Here is a 12063-nt window from a genome sequence, read left to right as displayed (position 1 = left end):
CAACAATACTCATACCTCTATTTTCTTTAATTCATAACCCTGTTCTTGAAAATTCCTAGAATGAAACAGATTTTTGTTGTTCGCAACTCATAAAGTAACTAACCAATATAAAATAAATTAAATATATGCGGAGTATTGACTGAAAAAAAAATAAAAAAAAAGTATATTCTTGATATTGGCAATGTCAAGCCAAGCCAAGCCATTCCATTTTTATTTGGGCTTAGGTCCATACGGAAGTCATAGTTATCGAAGCCTATGAAAAATGGACCGACGATCCGAAATGTATAGGATTTTTTGGGCAAAATGTTAGCATTGACAGCAAGTTGAAAGGGCAATTTGACACTTGAGCCTAAGGGCCTCTTCGGTAAATAGTTGCAGATAGCTAAAAGCCGGTAGTTGTTACTATTATTGATAGACAGTAACTAATAATCGGTAAAATTAGTTATAATTATTTCTTTTTATTATTTAATGAACGATATAAACATTAATTATTATATTTATTTTGAGCAAAAAGAATAATTATATTTTTTTATTAGGCTTAAAGAAATATACGTATATGTTTTTTGTTATTAGCATATAGAGCTATTATCTAAATTTATTTTAATAGCAATCAATAAAAAAATAAAGAAATAATAATAATAAGTGTTAAGTGGAAAAATTGGACCAACTAATAATATATTATTTTTAAAATTTAAAACAATTTTAATTTTATTTGGTATGGAAAAAATCCAAATCTAAAATAAACGAATATAAAAAAATAAAATCAATCATAATTTATAAATAAAAATAAGTTATGCTCTCTTCAAGCTATACTAAAATTTTGATAGTCTTGAATTTCTAGATCTAGAAAGATAAATAATTTTAATTTAAGAATGAAAAATATGAAAATAGAAATCTTATACTCAAAAGAAAAAAATTAAAAGCTTAAATATTAATTTCTCTTAATTTTTTAATTTAGATTTTTGAAATAAAAAATGATTATTATTATTTAAATCTAAAAAATTATTTATAATAATTTTAATTTAAAAACTAATATAAACTGTAGCGGTTAATAGACTCAGAAACCATCCTCAACTGCTTAAAAAAAATTATCAAAATATATTGACATTACTGTTAAAAACTAAACAACTATCAGCTCTCTCCAACGGTATGCCAAACTAAAGGAACAACAGAAGTACCGAACTCGACAATTTTCAGTTCTTTCAACTAACCCAAACTGTCACTGTCGCTCCCATTAATTTCAAACACAATTCGTTGCCGTTTCAGATGAAACCAGCACTCCAATCAATTTTCCATTTCTCACTTCCTTCAACCCTCACATTGACCTCTCTCTGTACCACAATCTTTTTAGAGAGCCAAAAAAAATGGCCACTTACAACGTAGCTTTGATTCTCAAAAACGCCTTGAAAGAAGCTGAATTCCTGTTGATCAAACAAAGCCCACCTCCCAAACTCGGCAATGAAGAATACGACTCTTTTGTCGATTCTGATCTCTGGGACTTGCCTTCCACCAAACTTAACCTTGTTGATGGAGAATTGGAGCCTGCAATTCTAATTGACGGAATGGATTCGCATTTGGGGAAATTTAATGCTACGAAATATGATATCGAATCGGCTATGAAGAGGGTACTTTTCAAGTTTTAATTTTGTGGGAATTGTATTTTTTTTTTCAAAATAAAAGAGTTTTGAATTGGGTATGTGAAGGTATTGGAGCAACTGGGGACTAAGGCAGTTGAAGTCAAAGACTGGAGCTTTTTCAAGTTTGTAGAAGAACCTGAGTTTGGTCCTGGATCGCCTATTCATACAATCTACATTACGGGGAGATTGGGAACAAGAAATGCAGATTCACCAAGTATGTTTACATCAAGGATGTTGGTTATCGGTTAATTTTTGGAATTATTTTATTTTTCTTGACTAGTTACTTAAAAATATAAGCAGTCACTGTTGCATTGGAATTCAGTCAGTCTCACTGCGGCAGATGATCGCTCTTTCTTTAGTCTTTAGTTAGAACTGCCACCGGAAAGAACTTCAATCAAAGGAAGCTCGATATGACTGGGAGGCTAGTTTAGGCTCGCACACTTTTGTTTCTTTATGGAATTACTCAGAAAGCTTTCGAGTTACTTGTCATTAAACAACAATGCGATATCATATTTGGGAATCAGGGGAGTTCAATTTGTGATGATAATACAACTTAGATAGGAAGAGTTTTTGTTTTTTTTGATACATATGCTTGAAATCATTTTATAAATGTTCTCATTTCACTATTTCTTCAATGTTCAGCAAAAAAGTTTGACTAATCTGTAAACAAACACAATCTCTGTTTGCAGAATTATGGAAGTGGATGTCTATTCAGAGTTGTCTGAATGACCTTGTAGATGTGAAACCCAATAGAGATCGTATCGGACCCTTGGTAGTGATTGGTGTTATTACTGACTCGCTGCAATCTCCAAGGATAAAAGTTGATACCACTTTGCACCACCAGGTTTGCTTGATAGATTTCTTGAAGCAGAAGCATAATTTCTTAGTTTCATATCAAGTGCAGAATTGAAAATGTAGTTGCACTTAGAGACTTCCAAATCTTTCAGCTGGTGCCTATTATGCTTTGAAAAGCTCTGGTTTTTATGAAGCATTACCTGAAAAGCTACATGAATTATTTTGATTGTTTTTAAAAGTGACTTAGTTAGTTTCAAATCTACCCTCCATGTGATAGGTGCCTACTTTTCTCCCATCCAATTACTTCATGCAAATATTTCATGAAATTTTTTCGCAGTATATAGCACTACTCTTATGCTTTTAGACTTTGGCTATACAACCCTGAAAAGCACACTTTTAAGCTGTTTGACCTTCTTCCGCTAGAAGTAACAGGGTTCACTCAAAAATTTGTACCTCTGTTAGTAGCTTAGAGTGTTTTCTTCCACAAATTTGCTTTTGGATGTGACTCGCTCTGACAATTGCCTCTTGAAACTCAGAATTTATTGTTAACCGAATGGAATTATATTCTCTTGACATTACACTAATGATTTGGCCCCCAGATGCCTTCATTTCTGAGCTTTATGAAAACCTTATAGATGTAAGTATATGTACCCCTTTAACTAAACAGCCATGTATATTTCTTGTTTTTTACATTAGCTTCTATGTCAACTCCAGAAATCACACTAAATCTCATTTTCAGGAGTACCCTCCAGGTGTTGCAGTGGTGCCAATGAAAAGTAGGACAACAAAGCCTTTCTGCACAACAAACTTGGTCATATTTGCACCTCAGAATGTCTCAAAAGATGGTGAAGATTCTAGTTTTGTAGCTTGTGGAGATGCATTAATAATAGACCCAGGGTGTCTTACTGATTTTCATGGGGAGGTATGTCGTGTTGTTCCTTGACCACTAATCTGATGTTTTTGATAAATGGTTTCTTTCAGAGTCACATTTTTCTCAGAAATGGTAACAGAGGGTCTGGAACATCCAATGTACTTAGAAAATCATGCCTTGCATTTCTTGACCTACTGTGCTAGTATATTCAGGGTAATTAGTTTATTATGGAACTCTAATTGACTTAAATGAATTAAAACCTGTACCAGTCTTTTAAAATTCTATATCCTAGACAATACCCATTGATGCTCATAGTTTTATCATTTTTAAAGGAACTAAAAGCAGGATTTATCTTGTTTGAATGTTGTAAAATCACACTCCTTCAGGTAAGATCTGCAAACTAATCTTTTACTTTTACTTAAGCATATGAAAGACATATATAATAAGTAAAAGAAATGGCATGGTATCTACTCCAATGTGGTTAAACATTGTTCTATATTGGAAGGCTTAAAAGCCTTGAATTTTTTTGCAGCACATATAGTCCCTTGTTAATTGTAATCTTTTTGTCAAATTTAATCTATGATCTAAGACAGAGAAAGACATAAAATTAGAAGTTCAATTACTTGATTCTAGATTCAGTTTAATTAGCATTATGGTGCAAGCATGATACATTGGTTCTTGCATGGGTCTCTCTTATATTATTTATTTCCTTGATATTGTTGTCTATGATGTCAGTCAAGTTTACAGTAGCTTGAATAGTTTTTTTATTTTATTTTTTTGAATCATAGTCTTAAATAGTTTATTCTGGTGGTTTTTATTATTAAACTTTTTTACACCTGTTCGATATTTTTTTCCTTGATCAGCTCTTGAAAATTGTTGCTGCTCTGTCCAGAAAGTTAGTAGTCTTTGTTACCCATCACCACCACGACCATGTTGATGGTATGGCCATTACTGACATTGTGTATACAAGATTGTTTTCTATCTTGTGCCAGCTAACCTTCATAATTAGAGTTCGATCTCCATTCTCATAAACTCCTGCCCCCCTCTTTTCCCATTTTGAACCTTGCACTTAATTCAACTCAGGAATATTTTAATGAGTCCTATACCACTAAGCCTCAAGGCTGTGCACAAGATTTTGCTTCAAAATTAAGAAAACACTTAGTTGGAAATTGCTTTATATGCCTCTATCTGTTAGAGTTGGAATTGCTTTATAAGAGAACACTTCGTATAATTCTTATGACTTATCTACATAATAACTAGAAAGCTAATATGTATGCCAAAAAATATTATTGGTAGATAGGAAAAGACAGCGAAGCACTGATGTGGGATACAATATCCATAACTTCCTTTTTGGGTACATTTTTTAATCTTTGGTTCTGTATGTCTTACTTGAGATAATTACTGGAAAAGTTGTTTGAATTCTAGCTTTATGAGCCGCACATAATTAAACAGCTTCTGTTCTGGTTATAATTTTCTGTTTCAGGTCTTTCTGTTATCCAAAAATGCAATCCTGATGCAACATTATTAGCACATGAGAACACCATGCGCCGCATTAAGAAAGGTTATAACTATTAACTTTGAATTTTCTTGTAGACTTTGATAAAGTGGTGACACCATTTTCTGATAGAGTTGTAGTGTGATTTTTGTAAAGTGTGTGTGTATATATATATATATATATATTTTTTTTTCTTTCTGAATTATGATTGAAACTTATTTTAAATCGTAGTTATTTTATCTGAGAAAATAATAATTAGTACTGAACACAAGTTCCAAGCATGGATAAATGATGCAAACAAGGAAAACATCAACAAAAACAAAATTCAAAAGCTCAAGAGATTCAGAATTTTGATCTAAAATTTACAATTTCAATATCCAAAGGGTATTTCTGTAATATTCATGAATTCTGTCCCTTTATAAACAAAATTTTCCAATCTCATTCAGTTTGTGGACTTTACTATTCATATAATGCCAGGTGATTGGTCTCTTGGCTACACCTCAGTTGCTGGAGGAGAAGATATTTGCATTGGTGGTCAAAGGTTGAAAGTCATTTTTGCTCCGGTAATCCATGGTTCATTTGTATTTGCTATTGAAGTTATAGCTATGACAAATGACTGTGATTAATTGCGATTCTATCGCGGGTTTTAGAAAAATTACCATTTAATCTTAAATATGTTTGAAAACTATCCCCTTGGCTTGAAACCCACTTAAGTCAACAGTGCAAAGGCTTTTTGCCTATTAAGTGTAAGTGAGTGGTCACAATTTTTTGCTTGTTGTATAGAAGGAATATATCTATGCATATATGACTTTTACCATTGTCCCTTAGACAAAGCTCAGCATTTTAACTCGTTGACTCTAAAATACGTTCTTATTCATTATTCAGGGACATACAGATGGCCATGTAGCACTACTTCATGTCAGTACTCACTCACTGATTGTAGGTGACCATTGCGTGGGGTAAGATCCTTCAGGAAACTACCATCATGACACTCTCAACCATGTGATTGAGAAATTTGTAAATGATGCAAGGATTACTTAACATTTCATAATAGGAAACCATAATCATGTAAAGCCAAAAATACCCTCCTTTTAACGCTTGCATGTGAGGGTGATTTTTGTGCAATAATGAGGTTTTCTCCATTGTGACCTACAGGCCACAGGTTCAAACTGTAGAAACAGTCTCCTTTCAGTCCTAGGTTAATGCTGGGCACCTCTTACCTCATTAGAGCTCATAATGCAGGAAGTCTCATGCATTCTGACTAAACTTTAATGTTGTTTCTTTATGTGTAAAGAAAATAAATGAATTTGGTCGAATTCATAAAAAAGTGGCGTCTGCATCTGCAGACTGCAGTTTTAATATAGTTAGTTTTTGCCTATGATTATGTGAGAGAAATGAAAGGCATGTTTAGTTGATCTTTGATTAAAGCAAGTATAGAGTGACAAATTACTCATGTAGTGGCTGGTGAACTCCAAAATAATTTTTGACGTCTATCCTAAAATTGCCGTACAGGGTACTTGAAAGGATTTAGGCTCATGATAAGAATTTTCCTCTCGTTTTCTTCTTTCACATTTCATATTAATACTACTCATTTATTATAAGATTTGTTTGTATATGTAAATGCTGCACTTAGTTTAGCTTATGCAGAAAATCAAAGATATGGAGTATGAGGAGTATATTTCCTATGTAAAAATCACAATATTGTTATGTGAATGAATCACAAATGTGTGTCAGTTTAGCTGGAATAATGTTATATTTGGAATGAATTGATTTCATGTGTTCTCTACCTCCTTCCCCCACCTTTCTAACTTTATTCCTTTCATGAAAAGGAATAATTTATTCCTTTTGTTATCTAAAAATTGCATCACTAATCTATTTATCGGTTTGTTGCAGTCAAGGAAGTTCCCTCTTGGACATTAATTCTGGCGGCAATATGATTGTAAGTAGATAAAGAATTGCCAAAGATAGGTAGAACTGGAACTTATCATATGGGATGGGGGGGCTAATTTTTCTTTTTTTTTTTTAGTAGATGGAGCTAAAATAAAAATTTTAAAAACTTAAAAAAAAGTGAAACTTATGACAAAAATATAAAGATTAAAAAGATAAAATATAAGAATGTATTGAGAGTTTAAAATAAAGGCTTAAGCAGATATAATTGATTTCCATAAAAAATGTAGGGGCTGGAATACATTATTTATTCTGTTGGTAAAAGGATGATCAACAGTAGTGGGGTGGGGGTTGTACTGTGTATTTAGATTCTTTTGCATCATATAGAATAAGCTTGCTACATCTGACTTCTTTTAGGTAAGATGGAGATCTTAGCTTTGCACATTTCTAGATGTGTAGGGTGTGACAATATCTTCTTTTAAATGGACCGTAATTGTAATTGGAAATAACCTGCCTGTGTTAATAACTGCATGAATTTGCAAATAAACAAGAATGCTTAATAGAAAATAAAGTAAAGCATTATCAATGAATTTAATACGGTTGCATATAAAATTTGTTTATCCTCCAGCATGGCAAAGTTTGTTCAAAGTTTTATATCTTGTGCAGGACTACTTCCAGTCTACTTACACATTTATTGACATGGCCCCGCATGCTTTAATCCCAATGCACGGGAGAGTCAATCTGTGGCCAAAGCACATGCTTTGTGCATATCTCAAGTACTATCCGAATCACTTTCCTGCTTCTGAAAAACTACATGGGGCCTGTTTTTGGCTAGAGTCTGTGTAGAGATTCACCCACCATAGCATTTTGGGAATGTATTTTACACCTTTGTCAAGCATTTTCTATTCCTTTATGCTAGTAAGATATTAGGTCACTCTTTCATGGCCAAGTTTGAGCTAGTGATACTAGCTCATATAAGATGTGAACACTTCATATCTGAAACATTCATTTGTGCTTCGCCACCTCTATGAATGGTGGATGGTCATATTATTGAATCAATAGTCTCTAGCTCACTCAATCGTGCTGCATGAGCTAACAGGATTATCAAATATGTACGATTAATATTGTAATTTTCTTTTTCTTAGGAACCGTAAAAGTAGAGAAAAGGACATTCTGAAAGCTATAGAAAATGGAGCAAAGACATTAATTGACATAGTTGCAAGTGTTTATTCTGAGGTCGATCCTGGTTTGTGGATTCCTGCAGCATCAAATGTGCAGCTTCATGTGGATCATCTGGCACAGCAAAATAAATTACCAAAGGTAACATCTCTTGTTTTTATGCTATGGACTTCCTTTCCCTGGCTGTATATGGTTATATACAGTAAATTTCCCTTCTCAAAGAACATAACATCTCCCATTTTCAATTTCTATTTAGTTTTAATGGTCGCCTTTCACCTTTAATTGTTTTTATCAATCTACACTCTCATCAGTCAAGGGGCCAACTTCACAAATGCAGTCACTAAATTCAAACATGTCTTCACTAGACATAGAAATAACAGGTTTTTTCCTGATACATACGACTTTATGAATGTCGTGGATAGCCTATCTTGTTCATATGTAATAGCTTTTATCAGAGTAAATCAATTTGGCAAAAAGTGAGCCAGGGTTGAATAGAAAATATCTATTTGGTTTTATCTACCCATCCAATTGAAAAGCAATAGGGATAGAGAGAGAAGTGTAGGTGGAGAGAAAGGAAGATTGGCTGTAACCTTGAACATCTGTAGCACAATAGCAGAAATTAGGTCACAGTACAGATATAACCCTAGGAAAGAAGAATTTACTTGCATGTGACCAAATGTAACTTTGGGAAACAGGTCTGCTGAATGTTACTGTTTTTTTTTTTTTTTTTCTCAGTTTCAAAAACACCACACAACAGAGGCCACATTACGGTAGTAGTTATGTACTCACGGACCTACCTCTAGCATCTTATATGATCATTTTTATAAAATTCCATTGGTTTTATAGAATTGTAGCGTTTTCTTGCATTGGAAATATTAAAATATGGGATGATAATAACAAGGTGGTTTGAATTTCTATTGCTAGCTTGCTCATGCTACTCTGCAAGCATATATGTACAATGACACATTCCTCTTTGTGTCAAATCCCAACAATTTCTCTGGAGTGTGCAGGGCTTTTCTTTAGATACATTCAATTGCAGTGTGGTTACATTTGTTGACGACCTGAATAAATTTAAGCCTAAGTGAGGAAAGCTGCTCCCTTTGGCCCACTATCTACTTTTCTTAGGTTGGACCACTTTCCTGATTTAAAATTTCCCTAATCATTATAAACCATAAATTTCCATACAGATGCTATTTTTCACTTTTTGCAAACAGAGTATCAGTCATAATAAATATATGTGAATATTAATACTGATGACTAGTCCAATCTGTTGTGCAGGAATTTTCACTCCAGAAGTTCCGGAGAACTTGTAGGCTGCATTTCTTTGCCAGATGGGTGTGGGCATACCTTACTGGTGGGTTTCTCACGGGGTGTAAGAAGCTAAATAAACCTAAATTACTAATTGCTGGAGCGATGGCTGGCTTTGCTGTAGTTTACTCGGTTAGATACAAGCATAGTTGGAAATAAAATGGGCGAAGGTATATTCTTTGGTCCTTCCTACCAATATTAAATGCACTATAACATTTATATTTCGGATGGTTGAACAGAAAATCATTATCAACATTATCTCCTACAGGAATTAGAGGGTTGCTAAAAATTGTTTACCATTTGTTGCAAATTGATAACTATCAATGCACATTGTCTAATTTTGCAGTTCACTCCTCTTCAACAGAAACAGCTAAACCTCCTGATAAAGGATAAAAAGAAATCATGCATAAGAATAGCTATTAGTGCAAAACTAATAATCACTTATTCCACTGCTAAAATTCTTTTCCTCTTCAAAGGAAACAACTAAACTTTCCTGATAAAAAGTATTTTTCTTTCAACTTCATTTCATTTGATGGCTGTTCTCTTTGCCTTCTTTGATACAGCAACAGCACTCACCATGTCTTACTTAGATCCCAATTAGCTACTTGTCAATATTTTCATATTAAAAAAAAAAAAACAGCATTTTAGATGATAATAAAGCTATGTTATATGTGATTGATAATGTATACATTAAGTGAAGCATGCATGCTAATTGTAATGGCAAGAGGCCAAGGATGTATTACCCAAAGCAAGATAGCAATGACTTTTATCATGCTTTCTATTGTGCATGTAAATAGCAGTTGTGAATCCTCCTTGTCCTGGCACTTCCCCATGTGCCTTGGTCCTTGCCTATTTTCATGTCGAACGGCCCTAGCTACCATAATTATACCTTTAACAACTCCAGTTATCAGGCACTAAGAGAAAATCTTTGCTAGCTGCTGAAAAGTCTTAAGCTCTAGAAAGAAAACAAAAAAGAGATAATGCAATATCATTGTGTTTGTAGAGGATTTCTCCGTACTATTAAGAAAGAAGTTGCAGGAATTTTTGTACTCGTCTTTATGTTACAACCATCACAGTACTATGTCTGTTACTGACATCGTTTCTTCTACTTAATCTCAAAAAATTTATACCTTCCCTTCAGTTGGATAAGTTTACACCTGTAGCATCTGGTCTCCGTAGACAGGATACCAATTTTTCAATTAGCAATAAGCAAAACTCCACATATATATTGGGTTCTTTGCAGCCAGTTGAATGGGAAAGAGCAACAATGTTAGATGCCTAATGGTGTACTTGACTTCTCCAACGAGAGATCTGTGCTATTGTCCAAATTTTGTATTCCTTACTTTACTATCATTTACAACCACTTCATGAACTATAACCAAAGTTTCCAAGGTTCATTTGATGATCCAAGATCAATTGGCGTGGCCACTATAACAAGCGGATGTGGCCAATCGCGGCATTGTTCGATAGGGGCAGAGGTCGCCAATGGTTCGAAGTTCACCGCAAATTTGCAATCAAGATGGTGGCCGACCTAAAATATTCTTTTGCTTTCAGAGACCGTTATAAAATCTTTTAAAATTATTATTGAATAAACTCTGATTTTTCAATTTCATCAGAGTCATTATAACCCACTACACTCCCTTAAATGGTGCATGGATGGGCATTACTTCCAAACAAATGTGACCGAGATTCTGCCTGAGCTTAATCCAAAAAGAAGCATTACTTTGGTTGACGGGTCTCAAGGTGGCTCACATCCTAGAAGATTTGTGACTTGTGAGAGAGGATGTGCTGAAGGATCAGGAATGGGTATAATTTTCTCCAGCCTGTGTTTGGGGACCTACAAGGGCTTGTATGCATTGTTGTTGTCTCTCTTTTTTCTATCTATGAATATAATCTATTTACTGTAAAGAAGAAAAAAGGAGAAAGAGTTCTGGGATTCTAAGAATCTGATATTGTTATTGTTCAAAAAATAATTAAGAATACAATTACCCATGCTTAACTTGTTTGATAGCACTCGATAAAATTAGTGAAGCAGTCGAGATTGATGCCAGGATATATGTCTTGTCTTTGTACCAAAAGAATGATTTTGTTTTCTCAATAGTTATTTGGAGAGATTTCCAAGGAAATCTAGTTGACATTTCCAAAGAATCCAACATCTCAAGAATTTTTCCAACAAGGATTAATGGGTTTTGTCAATATCTCCACCCTAAAACTAAAGTTCTAGGCTTCTAACAACCTCATTTTATTACTAGTACGAAAAAAAATTATGTATTTTAATTTTATATATATTAAGAATTAGTTTTTCTTATAATTAACATAATTAATTTTTTTAATTTATCAATTCTAACTACAAACTAAACTTTTATTTTAATTTAGAAATACAGTTTTAGGAAAGCAAAAATACTAGATTTTTATTTTTGAAGCAAAAACTTTAAGTTATTACTAAGATTGGATAATGCTACATAGTTTATTTTAATTTGTCTTAGTTCTTGTCTATTTTGACATGGTATTATAATGCTTTATATTAACATCCTTAAGTTGCTTTTTTATTTAACAAAGTAAATTTATATAAATATTATATATCACATGAGCTGAAAGAAGTTGACACAAATAAAATTAAAATATTTATTATTTGTTTTTAAACAATTAGTCCTCACAAAATTTTTGGTTTGTTGGGTATTTGTTTCTAGCACTAATTGGTGGCGATTCCAAGAAAATCCAAATGACAAATCCAAATAGTGAAGAAATTTCCAAATGGGTTCGGTGATATTTTCAATTGGGATACGTTTCTAATCATTCCTTAATCAACTGCATGAAACTGTGTAATCTTTTCACCATTTCAGCCTTTTCTCATGGCCAAAGGAGTTTCTTATATCTTAGCTCTAAACCAT

General features: G+C 33.3%; 1 protein-coding gene across 5 annotated transcripts; it reads left to right on the top strand.

The window, feature by feature from the left end:
* Positions 1–764: 764 nt before the first annotated feature.
* LOC8260391 lies at positions 765–11320 on the top strand. 5 transcript variants are annotated; one of them, XR_007215630.1, is made up of 13 exons: positions 765–1625; positions 1704–1851; positions 2327–2481; positions 3172–3354; positions 4167–4242; positions 4787–4864; positions 5276–5361; positions 5684–5757; positions 6692–6737; positions 7352–7461; positions 7831–8005; positions 8789–8989; positions 9143–9368. XR_007215630.1 is itself a non-coding variant. In XM_048373354.1 (13 exons), the coding sequence occupies exons 1-12, from the start codon at positions 1365–1367 to the stop codon at positions 9329–9331; spliced, it is 1581 nt and encodes a 526-aa protein (XP_048229311.1). In that variant the 5' UTR covers positions 767–1364; the 3' UTR covers positions 9332–9342; positions 10789–11320. The 5 variants fall into 5 exon arrangements, 4 of the variants coding, with proteins under 4 accessions (XP_048229311.1, XP_015579563.1, XP_015579565.1 ...); XM_048373354.1 differs by lacking the exon at positions 8789–8989 and adding an exon at positions 10789–11320 and having other exon boundaries at positions 767–1625; positions 9143–9342; XM_015724077.3 differs by lacking the exon at positions 8789–8989 and adding an exon at positions 10416–10749 and having other exon boundaries at positions 767–1625; positions 9143–9342.
* Positions 11321–12063: the final 743 nt, after the last annotated feature.

The sequence above is a fragment of the Ricinus communis genome, chromosome 4 (genome assembly GCF_019578655.1).
Source record: "Ricinus communis isolate WT05 ecotype wild-type chromosome 4, ASM1957865v1, whole genome shotgun sequence".
NCBI classification, from domain to species: domain Eukaryota; kingdom Viridiplantae; phylum Streptophyta; class Magnoliopsida; order Malpighiales; family Euphorbiaceae; genus Ricinus; species Ricinus communis.
The sequence above is the reverse complement of the archived record's forward strand: the minus strand, read 5'-3'. Positions and strand labels throughout refer to the sequence as shown.